General features: G+C 38.4%; 1 protein-coding gene across 5 annotated transcripts in view; it reads left to right on the forward strand.

Moving 5' to 3' along the window:
- Window positions 1-24488, forward strand: part of Vrk2 (VRK serine/threonine kinase 2) — a 129413-nt gene that overhangs the window by 62683 nt on the left and 42242 nt on the right. For 4 of the 5 annotated variants that reach the window (XM_045147088.1, XM_045147087.1, XM_004668970.2 and 1 more), the window contains exons 6-7: window positions 2177-2282; window positions 3454-3546. In XM_045147088.1, the coding sequence (XP_045003023.1) occupies window positions 2177-2282; window positions 3454-3546 (199 nt within the window). The remainder of the gene's footprint in view (window positions 1-2176; window positions 2283-3453; window positions 3547-24488) is intronic. The other variant, XM_045147089.1, reaches the window with a different exon arrangement.

The following is a 24488-nucleotide window of genomic DNA, read 5'->3' on the forward strand; positions in this document are numbered from 1 at the left end:
TTGGTTCCCACCCTGTCTGTGCACCACTTTTGCACTTATGAGAGCATCACATCAAGTTTGTTTGCTGCTAAGTAGGTTAGACCATGAATTGCTTGGACAGATATTGGTCATTTTTCCCCAGTCACTCATGTAGCACCTTCTGGCACTAGACGTGCTAACTGTCTGGGAACTGACCCTTTTCCAGAATACAGCCATGTCACTCCTTGTTACATGCCAATGGAATATGGTGTCTTCAGCAGTAGGGTCTTACCACTAACCTTTGGTCGTCATCAAGTACTCTTGACAGAAATCTGTCTTCTTTTGGGAAACATTGCAGGTCTCCCTGATCAAGATCTTATTGTGGATGATAGCATCCTGCTGGTACTGGGAGTTACAGTCAGCACCCAAGAAGAGAGGGAAGAAAAAGATAAGTATTAAAAAGAGAGAGATAAGTGAGAGAGAGCAAGAGAGAGAGAGGGTGAGGGAGAGAGAGAGAGGGAAACAGAAACAGGAAAAGATTAAGTTCAGTCTTCATTGTACTCTCTACAGGGCCTTGTGACTCAGGTGTTCCCTCTAAGGGCTTGCTAAAGGTTCAACCATTTGGTGTCTTTTAGGCTGTAGAATTTTATGGTACCATTGCTGTTTGGGTCCAGTTTGTGCCCCCAACTCCCTCCCTCACCCTCCCCTCCCTCTCTACCCACCCTATTGTCCAGTCCTCAAGATGTTGGCATCTTGGGTAGTTTTGGGTTAGGAGCAGTAGATGAATGAGACTATGTGGTGATTACCTTTCTGTGATGGGGTGAGTTCACTGAGAATGATCTGTTCCAGATTTGACCATTTTTTTCCAAATTTCATTGTGTCATTTTTCCTTACTGCTGTGTAGAAGTCTATTGTGTAGATATATCACATCTTAGTTATTCATTCATCTAATGATGGACATCTGGGTTGATTGCAGCTCTATTCTATTATTAATTGAGTAGCTATAAACATGGTTGAGGAAATCTGTCTGGACTGAGGCATGGAGCTTTTAGGGTACATGGCCAGTAAGGGAATAACTGGGTCTGTTGGTAACTCTATAGTCAGCTTTTTTAGGAGTCTCCATATTGATTTCCAAAGTAGTTGTACTAGCTTACATTCCCACCAACAATGGATGAGGGTTCCTATTTCTCCACATTCTCACCAGCATTTTTTTTTGCACAAAATACTTTTATTCTACTCTTCTATCACATATGGGATCTATTAAAAAGATAATACACTGACAATGAAATACTTAGTTTCTTCGTTTGAAATTTAAAAGTAACTATAGATAGCATGAGGTAGACAACACATAGTGGACCCCAATATAAAACTAGGGTATTGTCTACTACAAAAGTCACTTCTTGCAGTACTGGCTTCCCTGAAAGCTCAGTGGGTTCTAGATATGATTTACCACATTGCTCGCTGGACTCTGGAAAGTTGCCCGTGGTCAGCTAAGTGATGGAAGTCAATGTGACTAAGCCTTCAGCGATGCTTTACACCACATGGATGAGATGTCATAACACATCGATTTCTGATCCTAACAGGACAGCTATCCTGGGGAAGTGCCTCACCAGCATTTATTTTCATTTGATTTATTAATGTTTGCTGTCCTTACTGGGGTAAGGTGAAATATCATAGTTGTTTTAATTTGCATTTCCCTAAAGATTAGGGATGATGAACATTTTCTTAAGTGTGTGTTTGCCATTTGTATTTCTTCCTCTGTGAACTGCCTTTCCAATTCTTTGGCCCATTTTTTGAATGGGTTGTTTGACTTTTTATTGTTTAGGTTTTTGAGTTCTTTGTAGATTCTAGCAATTAGGTCTCTGTCAGTTGTATATTCAGCAAAATTTTTCTCCCATTCTGTGGGTAATCTATTGGTTTTGCTTATTGTATGTTTGTCTGTGAAGAAACTTTTCAGCTTTATGTTATCCCATTGGTTGAGTGATTTTCATGCACCAATCCCTTCTTTGTCTAAGACAGTGTGAATGCAGGGGAGACATTGAGTAGTATGTCTCTGTGAAGGAAAAGCAGGGTTATTAATGTGCCTCCATTCTGTAACAGTTCAGATTGTATTGTTCTGGGTTACTAAATTAAAGCAGTTTTTCTTCCTTCAAATTCATCAATAGATAACTTCAAGAATTATGATTTCAGGAAAATCTCTCATGATATCTCCTTATAGTTACAGATTTATGGTAATGGAAAGACTAGGAATAGATTTACAGAAGATCTCAGACCAGAATGGTACTTTTGAAAAGTCAACTGTCCTGCACCTTGGCATTCGGATGGTAAGAAGAAATGTTATATTTTAGATGTTCTATTTTAAGGTTATTTACAGATTACTTTTTTAAAAGGGATCCTGGCTCTTTGTGGACTTAGTAGCAAATGAAGGATTCTTTCCTCGGAGATGGGAATAAAGGCTATTTTGATGAAATTGATCTGTAGATCCAAGACTTTTGCCCATGTTTGGCACAGCAAACTCAGGCATTACTTCTATCTACTGTCTGGCTTTTTCCCTCACAGCTTTATTTTACATATCAGAACGAGCTTGCATAGTTGTAAGAATAACCTCTTTCGTCAGTTATATTTATAACAATGCAAATTATGGCCCAGTATATAATTTTCCATGATAAAGATGGTGACATGGGATGCTTTAAAGTTTTTAAGTATAAGTTGGGGGTGGTGGCAACAATTGGCAGTGGTGGTGCATAATATACACTTTGCTAAATAAGCAATGCGCTCCTAATCACAGCTGTACACATACTTGTTGATATTTCACAAATTTATCTTACCTATATTTGATTTTTTTAAATCTCCATTTTGCTTTACATTTTAAATAGAATCAAGCTATTCATGCCAGGTTGTGATATGGTGAGTAGAGCTCATTAAATTTGCCTGTGCATCTGTTCATCCTGACATCTCTGCCAGTGGATGCTTATGGAGCAGTATATATATGTAACATGCAAGGCCCAAGGGCTTTAATGCTGGAGTTGAAGAGGTTTTTTTTTTTTTTTTTTTTTTTCTGCACAGGAGAATACTCATGGATATGACACCTTGTTCTGAAGTCCTTGAGTTTTTATTCACAATTTCTATTTAGATGAGTAATTGATAAGAAGCTATCATGAGTATTTCATCCTATATCTCATAACTGTTTCCTCACAGATCTTCCATTTTGTACACTGTAGTTGGCCACTGAGTGGTCAGTAGCATACATGTAAGCATTATTGAATTCTTGCTCACGTCCTTCAGGTTCAAGTAAGAACAATTGATATTTGAGGATCATTTTATTCAATATTTTTTAGGATAAGCAACCAGAATTTTTTAATATAATTAAGCAGTAATTGTGAAAATGCATGACCATTGTTAATATTGAAAACAAACACATTTTATTCCATAGTTGAAATATTCCAGTTGATCATTAGCTTTGCATAACCTTTTGGTATCTCTTTCTTTTAACAGCTGGATGTGCTGGAATATATACATGAAAAAGAATATGTTCATGGTGATCTAAAAGCAGCAAATCTACTATTGGGTTATAAAAATCCAGATCGGGTAAATTTAGTGTAAACTTTTACTTTTAGTAGGGATCCTAAAAGTACCGTCATGAAACACTGTAAAAACAGACTCAACCCAGAATAGTTCACAACTGAGGGATAAACATGGTGAATATTTCAGTGTGTCTTGCCTTGCTTTTCTGATTTGATCCTAATGCTTTTCTAATTAGAAACTAATGCATAAAGTAAGATGAGGAAACTGATCCAGAAGCATTAAGTCATTTGTTCATGGGCATATATTTCAGAAGTGGTTGGGCAAGAAACTGAATTTCTGAGCAAGAAGAGATAAAGAGGCACTAAAGGCCAGGGAGGTGGGATGGATGTATAAAGAAAGGCTGCACATTGGCTGCATATCTCCTACTGTATACTCAATCAAATTTCAAATGGGGAAACATGTTCAAAGGAACTCTGTGGTGATAGGAAGATTCTTTGGCCACTATAATAGGCTTAATCAACATGTGTCTACTAATTAAGTGAAATGGGGCTAGCACAATACCAGTTGCTTTCAAGAATGTAGAGCAACTGGTCCTTTGTTTATGAGAAGTATGTATGCAGAATGATGTGGCCATATTGTAGGATAATTTTCTCCATTTCCTAAGAGACTAAAAAACTTTACTACACTAATACCATGCATTGATTATGTGCCTTAATACTTATCTAAATGAGGTGACCACACACCACATATGCACACACACATGCATGCATGCACACACGCACACCTGCATATCAATACTGTATTAATGGTGGTTAGAACTTGAAAACCACCAAGATGTCCTTCTACAGAAGAATGGATATATTCACATGGTGGGATATTACTCAGTGTGAAAAAGAAACTGTCAAGCCATGAAAATACATCAAGGATCTTAAATGAATACATCAAAAAAAAAAAAAATCAGTCTGAGGTCTGGGAAGGTGGCTTAGTGGTTAAAGGTGCTTTGCTTGCAAGGTCTGCCAGCCTGGGTTTAATTTCCTAGCCACCCATGGAAAGCTGGATGGGCATTAATCTATAGTAGCAAGAGACCCTGGTATGCCTGCCTATACACACACACACACACACACACACACACACACAAAATAAATAAATAAATACAAATTTTAAAAGTTGGTGTAAATCAGCTTATCTACATTATATTCTGGAAAAAAAAAAACATCATGACAACAAATAAAAAGATTGTTGGAGGCCTGGGTGTGGATGTAGGAAGAGATAAACAGGCACAGTTCAGTGTTTTTAGGACAGTGAGACCGGCAGTATGTTGCAAAGGTGGATATTTCATTATTTCTTTCTCAAGGCTACAGGTGGCCACGAAGAATGAATCTTAGTTTAAACTGTGGACTTGGGGTGATACTAATGTGTCAGTGCTGGCTTATCCACTGTAGCATTGTGATTCCTGCTTGGGGGGTTTTGTAGTGAGAGACCATGTGCCAGGGCTTGAGACATGGAGATATGTGGAAAGTCATTGTACCAGCCACTCTGTTTTGCCTATGTTGCTGAATATTTACCTCAGTTAAACCTAAAAGTTCTCTGGAAATAGTCACTTACAATATGACCAAGATAACTAACAAACTGAAAATTTAAATTCACTTAATTTTAAATAAGTTAAATGAGTATATGTAATTGGAAGCTACCATATTAGTATAGACTTACAGTTAAAAAATTTATATCAAATTAGAAAATATAATTAACTGTTTAACTGATCTCGGAATGGGCACAAAAACTTTTTTTTCTTTTTCTTTTTGGTTTTTCGAGGTAGAGTCTCATTCTGGTCCAGGCTGACCTGGAATTAACTATGTAGACTCAGGGTGGCCTCGAACTCACAACAATCCTACCTCTGCCTCCTGAGTGCTGGGATTAAAGGCGTGCACCACCACATCTGGCTCAGAAACTTTTTAAAAGATTATGTTTATTTATTTGTGTGTGGTAGGGGAGAGACAGGGGGCATACCAGGTCCTTTTGCTGTTGTAAATGAATGCCAGACACTTGTATCACTTTATCTATATCTTGTTTATTTGGGGTACTTGGGAACAGAACCCAGGGCAGCTGTCATTGCAAGTAAGTGCCTTTAACCACATCTATCTTCAGCCTTGTGTATAGAAACTCCTAAATAAAAATATTAGAGGAAAAAATTACAACAGCAAATAGTGGTAGATTAAAATTTCATAGATACCTATATATTAAAAGTAGACATAAAGGAGATTAAATAAGATGTTGGGAAATATAAATGTTTAAGATTAACAAACACTAGAAACTTCATAAGGAAAATAGTGAAGGAATGAAAAAAAGAATACAGAAGGAAGAAAATAAAAACACAACTGTCCTAGAATCAAATGAGTAAGAAGTAGCCACCTTCTCTAGAAGAAGCAAGAGAGTATTTGAAAGGACTTTTACATTGGAAATAATCTCAAATATGAGCTGATGAGACTCCTAAGGGTTTAGGAGCACTTGTAGAATGCTTGTGGGATATACATTAAATGGAAATAGAACAAGTTAAGTAATGCACAGTTTGACAGTATTTATCAAAAGGCTCTAAAGGTGTGTGCTTGTTTGGTTATGTCTATCCAGTTGTAATTTACAATAGTAAAACTCATTCATTAAAATACATAGTTGGATGTTTTGACATGTATCTCTCATGCAACCATCACATCACAGAAAGTCTTTTTTTTTAATGCCCTAAAGTTCTTTCATTTTGCAATTCCATTTTCTTGCCCTCAGCCTTCTGTAGTGCATTTTTCCCCTAAAGCATTATATTCTTAGGAATATTATGCAAATGGAATTGAAAAGTAGGTACTTTTTGAGTCTTATTTTCATTCACCTAACAGAATGTTGTGAATCAGTAATTTCTTTTAATTGTTGGCAGTGTTTTATTGAAAGCTACCATTTTTTTTATCTGTTCACCTGTTTTTGATCATTTGGTTTTAAAAGTTATGACTAAAGTGACTATGAGCTCAGTGTTCATGTACAGGTTTTGTGTAGGATTATGTTTTACTCTCTTTTGGGTAAATACTGAGAGTGGAATTTTTGGGTCATATGATAATGTGTGTCTAACTTAAAAGCTGCCAAACTGCTCCCTGTAGTGAATGAGTGTACCCATCAGTAATGTGCGCTCACCACATTCTTCCATATTTGGATTGCATTTTATTTCCAACTTTTGACTATTATAATAGGTGTTACAGATGTCAGAGTGTGAGTTTGTCCAGTCATCTGTGGTAAATAATGATATTAAACAAATGTCATGTGCTTTTATGACCACTGATACATTTTCTTTTCAATTTCTTCTTATTAACAACTTCCATGATTGTAAACAATATCCATGGTAATGCCCTCCCTCCCCCAACTTTCCCCTTTGAAACTCCATTTCCATCATATCCCCACCCCATGTCAATCAGTCTCTCTTTTATTTTGATGTCATGATCTTTTCCTCCTATTATGATGGTTTTGTGTAGGCAGTGTCAGGCACTGTGAGGTCATGGATATCCAGGCCATTTTGTCTGGGCACTGATACATTTTCTTTGGTGAGTATGTCCATTTTAAAATTGGTTTCTCTTCAGAATTAACTACAGGGGATCCTTATATTTTGAGGATAGGAACTATTGGCCAAATATTTGTTTCACACATATATCTTTAACCTGTTACCTATATTTTCATTTTGTTATTGATGTCTTTTTAAAAGCAGTTTGTTTAATTTTTGGGAGGTCCAGTATTACAACATCTTCACTATTGTCACTTCACAATCTTAGAATCACTTGAGAGAAGACTTCCAACTGTCTGCTGTTTTAAATTGTTTTGGCTATTCTGGAAATTCATAGGTAGCATCTTAGAGAAGCAGTTTGTCAGTTTCTTCCAAAATATTTCTTGTGATTTTGATTGGGATTGTGGTGTTCTCTACTATAGATTTATTTGGGTTATTTGATATCTTAAAAATGTGGAATCTGCTTTGAGTGTCTTTAGTGTCTATTTCCACCTTTCTGGAGCTGGTTGTCAGGCTAGCAGTGAGAGTAGCACTCATGTTTAAATAGCCATTTCCTCTATAGTGTCTCCTGTGCCCTGGCAGATGTAATGGTGGTGAATTATCTTGTGCTAGTCATTTGATTATCTTTTCTTGTGGTATTGATGGATCTTGGTTCTCCCTGGTCTTTGTTACCTTTATTGTAAAGAAAGAAAAAAATGTATACTCCAGCCAAGAGTGAGAGCAGCATGGCTTAAAGGAGATAAGCCTAGTCATTTAAGAGACTGATGGGTATAGCCACTCTTGTTGGCCAAAGACCAGTGGGAGCTTCTGTCTGAAATATATGACCTTCCTCTCCATAGTATTCTGACTTCATTCTCAGTACTGTGGTATAAGTTCTCTTCCACTTAGTGGGCCTTATATCCATTCAGATACATGCTGATAACCTGCATGAGCTTACCACTGAAGTAGTCTTATAAGATACCCTCCAAGGCTCAGGGAACTTTGCAGAAGAGGGAGTGGTAAGATTATAAGAGCTGCAGAATGGGAAGGAATATCCTGAAGCATTGTCCAGACTGAGTAATGCATCCATGACTCCACAGTGAAAAATACCACCATTGAAGATATGACTAACACCCAATATATTCATACAATAACTCATAATAGAAAAAATTAACCCAGAAAAAAGATGTAGAATCTCCTGATGAGCTGCCAACTCAATTGGGAAAGGATGACCTTTTCACCGCCCTCTTGTTTCTTTTGCATTTCTTTTTAATTTTTTTGCTTGTGTGTATTAGGTGAGGTGTGGTGTTTTGCATTGTGTAGTACATGCATGTGTGTGTGCATCTCATGTTTGTGTGGAGGTAAGAGGAGAAGAAAGGCTGTCTCCTCCATTGCTCACCCATTTGTTTCCTTAAAAGTCTGGAACTATTGTCTTTGTGAGTCCCAGTGATTTTCTGGTATCTGCTCCCTACAGGACATGGGTTTCAGACATGCATAGCCATATCAGGCTGTTTACATGAGTTCTCCGAGCTCAAAGTCCACAGCCCTTATAACTTTTCCTGAACCACTCATAACTACTGAGGCATCTTTTCAGCCCCCTTCTAGGTTTATTTTTATTAACTTCAAAACATTTTATTTTTTATGATTCATTTTTTTACTGTGATTGTTTTGTATTGTGTTATAATTTTAAACATTTGGGAGTTTTTAGATCATACTCTGCCATTTATTTTTAATTTAATTCTGTTCTAGTTAGAGAATACTATCAAAGATATTAATGTTTCAGCCGGGCGTGGTGGCGCACGCCTTTAATCCTAGCACTTGGGAGGCAGAGGTAGGAGGATCACCATGAGTTTGAGGCCACCCTGAGACTACAGAGTTAATTCCAGGTCAGCCTGGACCAGAGTGAGACCCTACCTCGAAAAACAAACAAACAAACAAAAAAAAAAACCAAAAGATATTAATGTTTTAACTTTGGTTGAGAATTACTTAATTTCTAAATATATGAGCTAACTTTTTGAATGTCTCATATGCTATTGAAAAGAAAGTATATACTGTTACTTGGTTTGTTCTGTGATGTTTAATAAATGTTGATTGGGTAAAGTTGCTTGAGTTTTATTGAACTTTCCCATATATCTACGTTGAGAAATCTAGAAACTTCCAATTATGTTTTCTTTCCTTCGTGCTTATTGGATACATATGTATTTAGGATTTTTATGTCTTATGACATATGTGAGTGGTTGTGTGTGCCAGTATTTCTTATTTGAAATTCTACCTTTGCCTTATGTTGATAGCCATACCAGCTTTCTTTTGGTGATTTTTTTTGTACTGTACTCTGTATCTTTTTTAACTTTTCTGTACATTTATACTACATTTTTTTGGAGTTGGTATGTTCATTTTGAATATTATTGTTAAGCTTTGTATCTGTGGAGCCTATACTCAGGATAGTTTAATCAAATTTCCAGTGAATTTCCCAGGGGATTTATCTGTCTGGCTTGTGATGAGTAGAACATGTCAAGTTCTTTGAGTCCCTGGAATGGTCCTACTCCTCCTTTGTGTCCTGTAGACAGGTCTCAGGGATGGACTTCAACAGATTTCTGTGACTTTCTCTCCTTAATACTGCAAGTTCAGGTTCTCTTGGAGCCATTCCTCACTCCAGTACTACCTCCCACTCAGTACTGTACTTACGAGATTCTTCCCTGTTCTTGGGCTGGAATTTTCACCAACAGGAAGCTGAACATTTGTAGGGCTCACCTAATACTTTGCTGTTTTCTCAGGGATCACTGTTTTGTGATACCTTTTTAAAATCCTAAATTATATGTTCAACATTTCTGCATACAACAGGATGATAAATTTAGCCACTGTAACTCTATTGTTTTCAACAGCAAGAATCCAGTTTTAAATAATTGTATTTTGTTGAATTTTTTGTTCTTGTGTTTTGCCCATTCCCTCCCTCACTCCTTCTCTCCCTTTTTCCCTTTCTCCCTCATTCCTTTCCTTCATTGCCTTCATTCAAATTCATTTTATTCTTGTAATTTTGAAGAATTCTTGAAATACAAGTTATACTGGCCTTTTGCTGCTACATATTTTACAAGTGTTTTCTCTCAATTTGTCATTTTTTGTGGTTTGATTTTTTTTTTTTCAAGGTAGGGTCTCACTCTGGTCCAGGCTGACGTGGAATTGACTATGTAGTCTTAGGGGGCTACCCTCGAACTCACAGTGATCCTCCTACCTCTGCCTCCTGAGTGCTGGGATTAAAGGTGTGCACCACTATGTCTGGCTTGTTATTTGTTTTTTGAGACAAGGTCTTATGTAGCCCAGGCTGGCTTCAAAGTTATCTGTATAAATAAAGCCAGCCTTGAACCTCCTGCCTCTGCTTCCTTAGCACTGACATTATAGGAATGAGCCACCATGCTTGACTTTTCAGTTTTCTTTGTCCTTTCACTATGCTGTGGATATTTTGTTATGATATACAAAGTAGATTTTTTTTCTATAAAAGCTTTTTCATGTGGCCAAGTTTGTTTCTTTTATTTACTATGGATTTTGAGTCGTGTTTAGGAAACATAACCTATAAGATTTTCTAAGAATTTTATTGTATGGTTTGATTTTTAAAATTTAAATCATTCAGTTGTTAAATTTTGTTCTTTTACATGAGATGTTCAGTTCCAACTTCACCTTTTTATAAGTGGTTTTCCCATTTCTCCAACAGTATTGACTTATTTAAACAACAGACACTTTCTTTGCCTCAGGTTATGGATTGCTTTTAATCGTGTTCTTTCTCTTATGCTTCTATTTCTTTCTTCCATTGAATCCTCCTCTTCATGTAGGTGTCAGAACCATGCTTAAGTACTGCTGGGCCCATTTCTGTTGGTTTGGTAGTGCAGGGCCACTATGCTTTCCTTTCCTTTCCCTCCTCTCCCTCTCTTTCCTTCCTGTTCTCCTTTCCTTATGTTTCTCATTTCCTATAGCTTTTGTTTTAGTAATACCCTAATTGCTCATATTTCCCATAGTTGTATCTATGTTTAAAATACTTGGCACTCTTATTAGAACTTTGTTAAAAATTTTTTGGAGAGATTTCATATCTTTCGAATGTACATCCAGTATTAAGGAACATTTCACATTTTATTAGTTACACATTTGTGTCTTCAGGAATAGTCTACAACTGTCCTTGTTCTTGTTATGTTTATTTTTCAGTAGTGTGTCTTTTTTTGTTGTCATTGTTTACCCAGGTAGGATCTTGATCTAGTTCAGGCTGACCTGGAATTCACTATGTAGTCTCAGGCTGGCCTTGAACTCACAGTGATCCTCTTACCTCTGCCTCCCAAGTTCTGGGATTAAAGATGTGTGTCAATACCTGGCTGAAAGTATGTCTTTCAGTAGACTTCTTGATTGTTTATATAAGAAAGTTTTGATTTACATCCAGTAATTTTATCTGGTCAATTTACTTAATTCTTTTGTTGTTTGAAATAATATTAGTAATGATTTGTAGAATTTTCTTAAACTATTATGTCATATGCAAATAAAGTTTTTCATCTCATATTTCTAAGTAGTCTTAATATATTGCATTATTTAGTGTATCGCCAGTATAGTACTAAATCCTACTGAGGTAAATGGTCATCCTTGTATCTTCCTGATCTTAGAAATGTCTGAAGTATTAACCTAGTAAATGTGATTCTGGCTTTGGGATTAAAGGATTCATGTGCATGCATGTAAATGTGTGTGTGTGTGTGTGTGTGTGTGTGTGTGTACATGTGTTTATACTACCATGTTAACAAAATAATCAGTTCTTATGTTCTTGAATAGTTTATTTTTCATGGCATGGGTATTGAGTTTTTTTCAGAGACCCATTTAGCTTCTATGGAGAGAATCATCTGTGTCTCTCAGATCTCTTAATAATGTATTATGTATTATTGAACTCATGTTGAATCCTCTTTACTTTCCAGGGATGAACATTAATTTTTTGAACTCACATGGGGACAGTGTGTTCACTAATATTTTATGTGGTATTTTCTTTTTTTTTTAATTTTTATTTATTTATTTATTTATTTGAGAGCGACAGACACAGAGAGAAAGACAGATAGAGGGAGAGAGAGAGAATGAGTACGCCAGGGCTTCCAGCCTCTGCAAACGAACTCCAGACGCGTGCACCCCCTTGTGCATCTGGCTAATGTGGGACCTGGGGAACCAAGCCTCTAACCGGGCTCCTTAGGCTTCACAGGCAAGCGCTTAACCACTAAGCCATCTCTCCAGCCCTTATGTGGTATTTTCATGCTGTTGTTCATGAGTAATACTGGCCTCTTACAATCTACTCTTGTACTGTATCAGATTTCTCTATCATATTGTACTTGTTTCATAAAAGTAATTTTGGATGTTTTACTTTATTTTTCTGTGCTCCAGAACTATTTCTGTTAGATTAGAACCATCTGTTCCTTGGGTATGAAACCCTCTGTTGTGTGAACTCTTTTCTGGGCAGAAACTGAAGAGTGTTTGCTCTTTCAGGAAGGACACCCCAAACTAAGGGCAGATCATCCCAGGTGAAAGTCTCACTATCCCTCTCCTCCAGGGAGAAACATAAACAGGCTTCATCTGGAGAGTCGCTTGTATGTGGTCACAGTTGCTTCTAATAAAGATGGTTGATTTTTTTCAGAAGGCTGCATCACATAACACTCCATCCCTTCCTTTGGCTCTTATGTTCATTCTGCCCTCATCTTCCTCAAGCTATGGCTGAGTATTGAGCCATTGTGCTATAGCAACCGTCACTTAGACTCAGGAGCTTGGTTGGTCATGAGTCCCTTTAGTACCCCATTGTAGCAGTTACCTTCTCATTGCTGGGACAAAACACAGAAACAGCTAATGGGAGGAAAGGTTTATTTGAGTCTTATAGTTTCATGGGGAAGTTTCATCATGGTGGACAAAGCATGGGTTGAGCAGGACATCACATTTGCTACAGTAGTTAGCAGAAAGCACTGGGAGAGTGAGCTGGCTGGCACTAACAGGCTAGGCTATTAAACCTCAAGGTCAGTCCAGGTGACAAGGCTCCACCTCCCAAACTACTAGCTGGAGACTGGGTATAAGAATTACAAACACATGAGACTATGTAGGATAGTTTACATTTAAACTACCATACCCTCCCATTACAAAATATGTTTTCTTCTATTGAAGCTGACAGTAGTGGTAACCCATGGATATAAACACACATGTTATTAAGGTAAGTGAATGGGTACGTCATGTCCATGTAATATAACAATAGCAGTTGCTTCCCCACTGGGGCTTATGACCTCTCCAGCTGTATAGGTTGCTGTCCTGGCTTACAGTTCCAGACATGCCTTCTCTCCAATAGAGCAGGCTTTAAATACAATCACAACCACCATGCCACTATCACACCATCAGGAAATCTTTCCTGGTATTCTGATTTATTTTTTCATTACAAATATGCTTTGTACGGGCACACCATGTGTTGATACCATCATTTCCCTCCTCCCTGCCCCCAATCCAATAAACCTGCCTCAGTGGGGTTGCTGGTATTCCCTTTGGGGTTGTGGGTTATACATTGTGAGAGCAGAAGTCAGTCATGGGGGTGTGGGATGCCTCTGAGTGTGCCCTCCCAATCTGTGGCTCTTACAATCTTTTGTTTGATTTTATTTTGTTTTTCTTTGAAGTAGGGTTTCACTCTAGCCCAGGCTGACCTGGAATTCACTATGTAGTCTCAGGGTAGCCTCAAACTAATGGTGATCCTCTTACTTCTGCCTCCTAGGAGCTGGGATTAAGGGTGTGCACCACCACACCTGGCTCTTTCAGTCTTTAGGCCTACTCTTCCACAGAATTCCCTGAGCCTTGGTGGGGGTGTTTTAAGTCTACTTCAGTGATGAGCTCTCAGGAGCCTCTTGATTTCTGCTTTGGTGTGTGTTGAGTATCTTCAGGGTCTGTCTCCTTCACCCTGGTGCTGATTGTCAGGCTCACCATGGAAGCGGAACTCTTGCTCATCTCACCAGATCCTCTGTGGTTTCACCTGGGCCTTGGCTGAAGTATAAGGGATGGCTTATCTCCTCAGTTCTCAGTTCTCACTACCTTCTGAAAAAGAACAGATTCTCCAGTGGAGAATGAAGTCAGCATAGTTAAATGGGATATACATTGTTAATTCAGAGAGGTTTTGAAGGATGTAGGCCCTCTCTTGGCCATACACCAGTGGGAGCTTGTCACTCGATAGCATAATCTTGGTCTTCATGGGATTCTGACCTTGTTCCCTGTTCTAGCCTTGGATTCCTTTCCACTGAGAAGTCTTAGCCAATAACAAAACTATTGGTTACCCACCAAGGCTGTATGCCTTCATTGCACAGGTATGGAAATCTTATTAGGCTGGTTGCTTTTTAAAACCCCTGCGTGCTCATACCATTGTTGGTCAGTTTCCCCCATAGCTCATGTAGTGCTTTCCAGCACTAAATAGGCTAACCATTTGAGGACTGACTCCCTTCCAGATCCCATCTGGGTCATGGTGTTCTGTGCTGGAAGCATGTAGCCTCTTCAGTAATTTTTTTTTTTTTACCTGAGGCAGTTGACAGAAGCGTTTGTTGTTTTGGTGACCTTGTAAGTCTCTCCGATCAACAGCTCAATGTGGGTAGCAACCAATTTCTGGTACTGAGATTTTGTAAGATACAGCAGTCACTTGAAGACCATTCTCAACAATTCTTTTTTTTTTTTTAACTTTTTTTGTTCATTTTTATTTATTTATATGAGAGTGACAGAGAGAGAAAGAGACAGATAGAGAGAGATTGAGAATGGGCACGCCAGGGCATCCAGCCACTGCAAACGAACTCCAGATGCGTGCGCCCCCTTGTGCATCTGGCTAACGTGGGTCCTGGGGAATCGAGCCTCAAACCGGGGTCCTTAGGCTTCACAGGCGAGTGCTTAACCGCTAAGCCATCTCTCCAGCCCTCTCAACAATTCTCTATCAGTGGCTTGCATAGCACTCTGGTACCATGAAGGTCAGTTCACCGGAGGGAGTTTCCAGCTGAGTTCAGTCTGTTTTCTCTGTCATGTGACCATAGTGTAACTGTCATGTGTGTCTTTCAGCATAGGGTCCTGTCTAGTTTGGAATACATCTAATAATAGTGGCAATAGCTTTTATCATTTGAGGCAACAAGTTACAAAGAAGTAACTCACCCCTGGCAATAGGATCCTCATTTTACCATGTTCCTACTTGGGCTTTCAATGCACCAGGCATCTACAGAGATTGGTGTCCTTTCCTGAGATTTACTTGGCTTAGTTTTTGACTGAGTTACTGGGGGATACTCAGTGTCTAGAAAAGACGGATTGCATGGCATTGATGACCAGGCCTGTAGACACCACCCCACATTGCTACACATATGCATGCCACTCTTGCAGAGTTGGACTTTGTTGATGAACTGTCTTCACTGAAAACCTGTCAGAGTTACTGAGGTGAAACCTGTGATGGATTTTATCTGTTGCAATACTACAGCTATTGGGACTTTTGTTCATGTTGCTTGTGCCTTTGCACCTTGTGGGGACTGATTTCCTACCCCTGTTCTTTTAGGTGCACTTGTATGTCTGTCACATGGGTTTCCAAATCTGTAAAATAGCAACATACCATCTATGTAACAAAACCTTTTTTACAGAAGGTGACCAAGGTTACTGAAGGTCCTCTACCCTCCATTCCAAGTACGTGCCAGTAGGTCTCTAGATTCAGCAGCTAAGGAAACACTTAAAAATTTTAGCAAGGTCCAGTGTAGCATGCAAAGATTCTCAATTGTGTCTTCAAAAGAACATTACTGGGGATAGTTATGATGGTAAAGATCACTTTACTTAGCTCTCTGTCATTTTCTGTGAGCTATTTTTTATGCTGGAGAGCTTCTTTGTGGCTGCCTTGCATCACCCCACCCATAAGGGACTTTGTGTGGCTTGCTGAAGCTACTCTGCTCTGCCTAGGCAAAGGGGGAGTGAGGCTGCAGTCTTGCCTGAGGTACCCACAACTCAGTCTGGTTCCCTGGGTCAGATAAGCTTTATGATTACACTCAGACTATCTGCTCCAGTGGCCCACATTCTCACAAGCCAGGTTGGGAGAGGTTCTCTCATTGTCTGTTGAAATGTTTTTCCCAATTATAGTAGTTCAGGTGATGAATATTCCCTAATCATTATAGTCTGTCACACTGGAACATTATTGATGCCTCCATCTGCTTATTGGACTATATATTTTTCCTTTCTTTGTACTAGAAGTCAGACCAGAGGTCTTCTGTTATTTCTACCTCATCTCCCTCCTCACTGGCATACTCCTCGCATGGGTTCTAAGACTGTCAGTCTAAGAAGGTGATCTAATTTGTCCTGTTTTTGCCCTTTGCTCCCTTGTCCCCACTGTAAGAAAGGGCAAGTAAACACCTCCATCTCATCCTCCATTTTACCTTTCTCATTGACCAGCCAAGTCAGAAACCAACAGATAACAAGATGACACTAGCTGTTTTGCTTATTCCATTGACAGATTCCCTATGCACAGCCATCTCAGCCTCAGACACATATCTTTATAGCTAACAATGGCCATGGCACCTCTATGGAAGCTTGCTGGCACTCTTGTCTCTTATGTGCTACTCTGGGTATTCAGTATTTTGGTCTAGACTTTTAGTCATTTTCAAGACATCTCCATATCCATATGTGCCACCTCACACCACTGAGAGGAAGACAGCCATCCTGGGATTCCTTCCATTGACACTTCACCCCAGCCCATTCCATTGCAGTCACATATCTTATATTCACAGAAGGACCCATACTACTGCCATTAAGGTAATGAAGCACACCATCACACCCCTATGTGGAGGGATAGCCATATCAGGATCTCCTCTGTGGGTGCTCTGCCCTCAAACAGTTTCTTAATTTAATATTCTACTGTTCAAATCAAGGGCCATGTAATTGCTTCTTCCAAACTCATCTTAATTTGTGCCCCTTTTCTGGCACCAAGTGTTCATCTCTTTTGGGTAGAAACGAATGAGCACTTGCTCCTGAGGGCAGAGCAACCCAGACAAGCACCAGGATTTGCCTGGAGTATTGGTAGTGGATTGGACTTTCTGACAGAGCCTAGCTGAAGAGCTGCTTATAAAGCATAGAGACCCCAAAGCAGCTGCATTGGAAGGTCTCATCTCAGCAACAACCTGCCCATGGCTGCATGTGTGGTGTTTACTGTCCCTTATCTTCCATCCCCTGTATATTGTCTCCACTGAGGCCACAAGACCTTGTTCATCAATTTAGAGCTGGCAGAGGATGACCTGAGATCTCAGGGAAGGATCTGATTCTTTTTCCCTCCCCATTCCAACTCTCTCCTTCTAGGGGACCATTAATAGTCCCAAACTGGAGAGTCACTCATGTCTTGTCACAGCTGCTTCTCACCATTTTTCCCACATCACACAACACCCTCTGAGTCTGCCACTTTTCTGTAAGGATGTTCTTTGAAAACCTTTATTGGTCCTTTCAGCTCTTTATCTGTAATGGGTCAGTTTTATTAGTTTGTTTTCTCCTAAGTTGTAGTAGTTTTTCTATTTTTCAATACTTTTGTCTAGTTTTTAAAATTTATTTATGTGATCAGCATAATAGTTTCTTATAACATTTAAATTTCGTCTACTTCATTGATTGTTTCCCTTCAGCTATTTTCAATTTTCTTTTGCTTTCTCCATTTATTATGTCTTCAAAACAATAATCAACTTGGCTAATTTTTCCATAAAATTGATTTTTTATTTGTTAATAAAATATGTTCATCACTTCCACGGCATATTCATTTCTGTTGTTGCTTTTATTGTGTCTTTTTCTGCTCTTTTAGTTTTTCTTTATTTGTTTCTTTTTCTAGGTGGTCAATTTGGGATCTAATCATGTTCCTTTTTTGTTTTGTTTATTTTTCTAGTGTTTAAGACTATGAATTTTAGTCTAGTTACTGTCTTATGGCTCATAGATATGGATAGGTAGGATTTTACCTTAATTTTTATGAAAACTTGCCATTTAACATATACTCTAACCACCTGCTTATTGAACATACTTTTTTATTTCAGCTGTCTTAATTTTTAATTTTTTTTTCTTTTATTGTCTTTTTATTTTTTATTTTTTTTTCTTTGCACAATTTTTATTAACATTTTTCCATGATTATAAAAAATATCCCATGGTAATACTCTCCCTCCCCCCCCCCGCCCGCATTTTCCCCTTTGAAATTCCATTCTCCATCATATTACTTCCCCATCTCAATCATTGTACTTACATATATACAAAAATAACCTCCTCCCTTCCTTTTTCTTCCCTTTATATCTCCTTTTTAACTTACTGGGCTCTGCTACTAAGTATTTTCCTTCTTACGCAGAAGCCCAATCATCTGTAGCTAGGATCCACATATGAGGTAGAACATGTGGCACATGGCTTTCTGGGCCTGTGTTACCTCACTTTGTATAATCCTTTCCAGATTCATCCATTTTTCTGCAAATTACATGACTTCATTTTTCTTTACCGCTGACTAGAACTCCATTGCATAAATGTGCCACATCTTCATTATCCACTCATCAGTTGAGGGACATCTAGGCTGGTTCCATTTCCCAGCTATTATAAATTGAGCAGCAATAAACATGGTTGAGCACGTACTTCTAAGGAAATGAGATGAGTCCTTAGGATATATGTCTAGGAGTGCTATAGGTGGGTCATATTGGTAGATCAATCTTTAGCTGTTTTAGGAAACTTCACACTGATTTCCACAATGGCTGGACCAGATTGCATTCCCACCAGCAGTGTAGAAGGGATTCTCTTTTTCCACATCCCCTCCAACATTTATTTTTTTTATTCATTTTTATTTATTTGAGAGTAACAGAGAAAGAGGTGGATAGATAGAGAGAATGGGCACGCCAGGGCTTCCAGCCACTGCAAACGAACTCCAGATGCATATGCCCCCTTGTGCATCTGGCTAATGAGGGTCCTGGACAATCAAGCCTCGAACCGGGGTCCTTAGGCTTCACAGGCAAGTGCTTAACCACTAAGCCATCTCTCCAGCCCACATCCAACATTTATGATCATTTGTTTTCATGATGGTGGCCAATCTGACAGGAGTGAGATGGAATCTCAATGTAGTTTTGATCTGCATTTCCCTGATAACTAGTGACGTAGAACACTTTTTTAGGTGCTTATATGCCATTCGTATTTCTTCCTTTGAGAACTCTCTATTTAGCTCCATAGCCCATTTTTTTGATTGGCTTGTTTGATTCCTTTTTATTTAATTTTTTGAGTTCTTTGTTTATCCTAGATATTAATCCTCTATCAGATATATAGCTGGCGATTTTTTCCCATTCTGTAGGTTGCTTCTTTGCTTTTTTCACTGTGTCCTTTGCAGTGCAAAATCTTTGTAATTTCATGAGGTCCCAGTGATTAATCTGTGGTTTTATTGCCTGAGCAATTGGGGTTGTATTCAGAAAGTCTTTGTCAAGACCAATATGTTGAAGGGTTTCCCCTACTTTTTCCTCTAGTAGTTTCAGAGTTTCAAGTGTGATGTTAAGGTCTTTAATGCATTTGGACTTAATTCTTCTGCATGGAGGGAGAGAAGAATCTTATTTTCATCCTTCTGCAGATATATATCCAGTTTTCCCAACACCATTTGCTGAAGAGGCTCTCTTTTTTCCAATGAGTTTGTTTGGCATTTTTATCAAATATCAGGTGGCTATAGCTATCTGGACTTATATCTGGGTCCTCTATTCTGTTCCACTGATCTACATGTCTGTTTTTGTGCCAGTACTACACTGCATTTGTTACTATGGCTCTGTAGTATAGGTTAAAATCAGGTATGGTGATACCTCCTGACTTATTTTTGTTGCTCAGTATTATTTTAGACATTCGAGTTTTTTGTGATTCCAAATGAATTTTTGGATTGTTTTTTTCTATTTCCAAGAAGAATGCCTTTGGAATTTTGCTAGGGATTACATTAAATGTGTAGATTGCTTTTGATAAGATTGCCATTTTCACAATATTGATTCTTCCAATCCAGGAACAAGGGATGTTTTTCCACTTTCTACTGTCTTCTACAATTTCTTGCTTGAGTGTTTTAAAGTTCTCATTGTAGAGATTCTTGACTTCCTTGGTTAGGTTTATTCCATGTACTTTAGTTATTTATTTATTTATTTTTTTGATGCAATTGTGAATGGGAGTGATTCTCTGATTGTGTGTTTGTTGTTAGCATATATGAAGGCTACTGATTTCTGTGTATTTATTTTGTATCCTGCTACATGGCTGTAGGTTTTTATCAACCCTAACAGTTTGCTAGTAGAGTCTTTAGGGTCCTTTATATATAGAATCATGTCATCTGCAAATAATGATAACTTGATCTCTTCCTTTCCAATTTGTATCCCTTTTATGTGTGTCTCTTGCCTTATTGCTATGGCTAAGACTTCCAAAACTATATTAAATAAAAGTGGGGACAGTGGACACCCTTGTCTTGTTCCTGATTGTAGTGGAAAAGCTTCCAGTTTTTCCCTATTTAGTAATATGTTGGTTGTAGGATTGCCATAAATAGCTTTTATTATATTGAGATTTGTTCCTTCTATTCCCAGTCTCTGTAGGACTTTTATCATGAAGGGATGTTGGATTTTGTCAAATGCTTTCTCTGCGTCTAATGAGATGATCATGTGATTTTTGTCCTTCAACCCATTTATATAATGTGTTACATTTATAGGTTTGCATATATTGAATCATCCCTGCATCTCTGGCATGAAGCCTACTTGGTCAGGGTGAATGATCTTTCTGATATATTCTTCTATTCTGTTTGCCAATATTTTGTTGAGAATTTTTGTATTGATGTTCATGAGGGAGATTGGTGTGTAAGTTTCTTTTTTTGTTCTATCTTTGCCTGGTTTTGGTATCAGGGTGATGCTGGCTTCATAGAAGGAGTTTGGTAGAATTCCTTCTTTTTCTATTCCCTAAAGCTTAAGAAGCAATGGTGTTAGCTCTTCCTTGAAAATCTGGTAAAATTCAGCAGTGAATCCATCTGGGCCTGGGCATTTTTTAGATGGGTGGTTATTGATAACTGTTTGGATCTCCATGCTTGTTATAGGTCTATTTAAGTGATTAATCTCATTTTGATTTAATTTAGGTAGGTCATATAAATCAAGGAAATCATCCATTTCTTTCAGATTTTCATACTTTGTGGAGTATATGCTTTTATAGTATGTCCCTATGGTTTTTTGAATTTCTCTGGAATCTGTTGTGATGTTCCCTTTTCATCTCTGATTTTATTAATTTGTGTCTCTTCTCTCTTTCTTTTGGTCAGATTTGCTAAGGGTTTATCAATCTTGTTTATCCTTTCAAAGAACCAACTCTTTGTTTCATTATTTCTTTGGATTTTCATTTTGTTTCTATTTCATTAATTTCTGTCCTAATCTTTTTTATTTCTGATCATCTGCTGATTTTTGGTTTGCCTTGTTCTTCTTTTTCCAAGGCTTTAAGGTGAAGCATTACATTATTTACTTGCAATCTTTCTAATTTCTTAATATAGGCACTTAATGCTATAAGTTTACCTCTTAGAACTGCCTTCATTGTGTCCCAGAGATTTTGGTATGTTGTGTTCTCATTATCGTTTGATTCTATAAATTTTTTGATTTCCTTCTTGATTTCTTCATTGACCCATTCATCATTTAGTAGTGTATTATTTAGTTTCTATATATTGTGTATGCTCTATAGCCTTTCTTGCTACTGATTTGTAGTTTAATTCCATTGTGGTCAGGTAAAATGCAAGGAATTATTTCAGTTTTCCTGAATTTGTTAAGATTAGCTTTGTGTCCTAATATATGGTCTATTTTAGAGAATGTTCCATGTGGTGCTGAAAAGAATGTATATCCTACAGCATTTGGCTGAAATGTCCTGTATATATCTGTTAGGTCCATTCCTTCTATGACCTCATTTAGTCCAGATGCTTCTCTGTTTATTTTTTCCTGGGATGACCTGTCAATTGATGAAAGTTGGGTGTTAAAGTCACCCACCACCACTGTGTTTGGTGTTATCTGTGACCTTAGTTCTAATAGTGTTTTTTGATGAATTTGGGAGCCCCCATGTTAGGTGCATATATGTTTAGGATTGTAATGTTCTCCTGTTGAAGTGTGCCCTTAATCAATATGAAGTGACCTTCCTTATCTTTCTTGACTAATGTTGGACTGAAGTCTACCTTGTCAGATATTAGGATAGCAACCCCAGCTTGTTTTCTAGGCCCATTTGCTTGAAACACTGTTTTCCAACCTTTCACCCTAAGATACTATCCTTTGTAGAAAGGTGAGTTTCGTGGAGACAACAAATTGTAGGATCCTGGTTTTTAAACCAGTCTGCAAATCTATGTCTTTTCGTTGGGGCATTGAGGCTGTTGATATTAAGAGATATTATTGAAAGGTGTGCATTTATGTTTGCCATTTTTGTGTGTGTGTTTCTGGTTCTCCCTGCGCTCTCTTCTGTTAACTAGTATTTGAGTATTGCTTGTTTTTCCTAGGTTCCTTATATGTGTGCTTTTCCTTTTCTTCAGCATGGAGGATTCTATCAAGTATTTTCTGTAGAGCTGGTTTTGTCTTCAAATACTCCTTTAACCTGCTTTTGTCATGGAATGTCTTTATTTCTCCATCTATTTGAATGGATAACTTTGTAGGATAAAGTAACCTTGGTTGACAGTTGTTATCTTTCAGAACTTGGAATATATAACCTCAAGCCCTTCTGGCTTTAAAAGTTTGTGTTGAATAATCTGCTGTAATCCTGATGGGCTTGCCTTTGTAGGTAACTTGATTTTTCTCTCTGCTTTCAATATTTTTTCTTTGGTTTGTGTGTTTGGAAGTTTGCTTATTGGCGAGGAGAGGTTCTTTCCAGGTTTTGTCGGGCTGGGCTTCTAAAGGCTTCCTGTATCTGCATTGGTACCTCTTTTCTAACTTGGGGGAAGTTTTCTTCTATGATTTTGTTGAAGTCGTCTGATATGCCTTTGGAGTGGAATTCTTCTCCTTCTGCTATGCCCTGAATTCTTATATTTGATCTTTTCATAGTGTCCTGAATATCTTGAAATTCTCACTCATACTTTTCTTTAAGTTTATCTTTCTATTTGTTGGACTGTATTAGATCTGCCACCTTGTCTTCTAGGTTAGATATTCTGTCCTCTCCCTCATCCATTCTACTGGTGAGATTTTCTACAGAGTTTTTTATTTCATTAAATGTGTTCTTCATTGCTAATAATTCTGACTGGTTTTTCTTTATTATTTCTATTTCCTTATTTATGTCTTATATTGCCTTCTTTATTTCATTAAATTGGTGTCGTGTAACTTCTTTGATTTCCTCTTTGAAACCTTTGATTTCCTCTTTGATTTCTTCTTTGATTCCTTTGATTTGTTCTTTGACTTCTTTGAACGTATTTACAATCATTCTTTTGAAATCTTTCTCAGGCATTTCCTCTAACTCGTTCTCACTGGAGGTCATTTCTGATGCATTAATACCATTAGATGGATTTATATTGTCTTGCTTTTTAGTGTTTCCTGTGTTATAAAGTATATATTTTTGCATCTTGGATTAAGTTAATGCTTGGATTTTCTAGCTAGCTGTGTATTCTTAGCTGTATCAATTGATTTGATGTTATACATTTTCAGGGTAGGAGCTTAAGGTGTTAGATGTGGCTCTTAAGACTCTCAGAATATCTACAAAGGTGTTCCTAGGGGTTGAGTTTCCCTGCTTTGGGAGTGTTCAAGTAGGCTGAGTGGAATAAAACACAGGTAGATTCTAAAAGTTAGCTAAACACTGTACCCATTCAGTCAAAAACAGCCCCATGTATGTATGCCAGAGTAGTTATTATAACAACCAGATCCTCTATCAACATAGAGGTTAAGATTTCTGGTCTGTTTAGGGATCCCAGTCAGCTTGTGACTAAGTAAGACCCTTCCCTGGTGCAATCCCGGTTACCTTAGATGATTTTGGTCTCAATCAAGTTGCTGGCTGGGTCGTTGGGCTGCTGTTCTGATTTCTGGAGCTGGGCACTGGCTTTTCCTGTGGGGCAAAACAAAGCCTGGCAACTGTGGCCCTGCAGATTGGTACCCCTGCTGCTGGAACCACCACTGCTGTTGCTGAAGCTGCCACTGCTGGATCTGTTGCCGCTGCTGCTAAAGCTGCTGCTGTTGGGTCTGTCACCGCTGCTGCTGAAGCTGTTACTGCTGGATCCACCGCTGCTGCCTCTGAAGCTGCTGCCACTCGAGCCGCTACTGGATCTGCAGCTGCTGGGGCTGCTGCTGCTGGTGCCAGAGCCACTGATGTTGCTGCCGGACTCTGCTCCTGCTTGGGTCCTGCTGTTGGCTCAAGTTGGCATGGCTGCGTCACGGGACTGCTGATCTGTTCGCTGGTGCTGGTCACAGGTAGTGGGGGAGAGGAGGGAGCCACAGCTGCTGTAGTTCTCTTGCTGTTCCACGTGTTCTTCTACCTTGTGATCTGCTCCTCCGTTGTTCACTGCCACTCTCCCTTCACATTTCTTGAG

Source organism: Jaculus jaculus, chromosome 4 (genome assembly GCF_020740685.1).
Source record: "Jaculus jaculus isolate mJacJac1 chromosome 4, mJacJac1.mat.Y.cur, whole genome shotgun sequence".
NCBI classification, from domain to species: Eukaryota; Metazoa; Chordata; class Mammalia; order Rodentia; family Dipodidae; genus Jaculus; species Jaculus jaculus.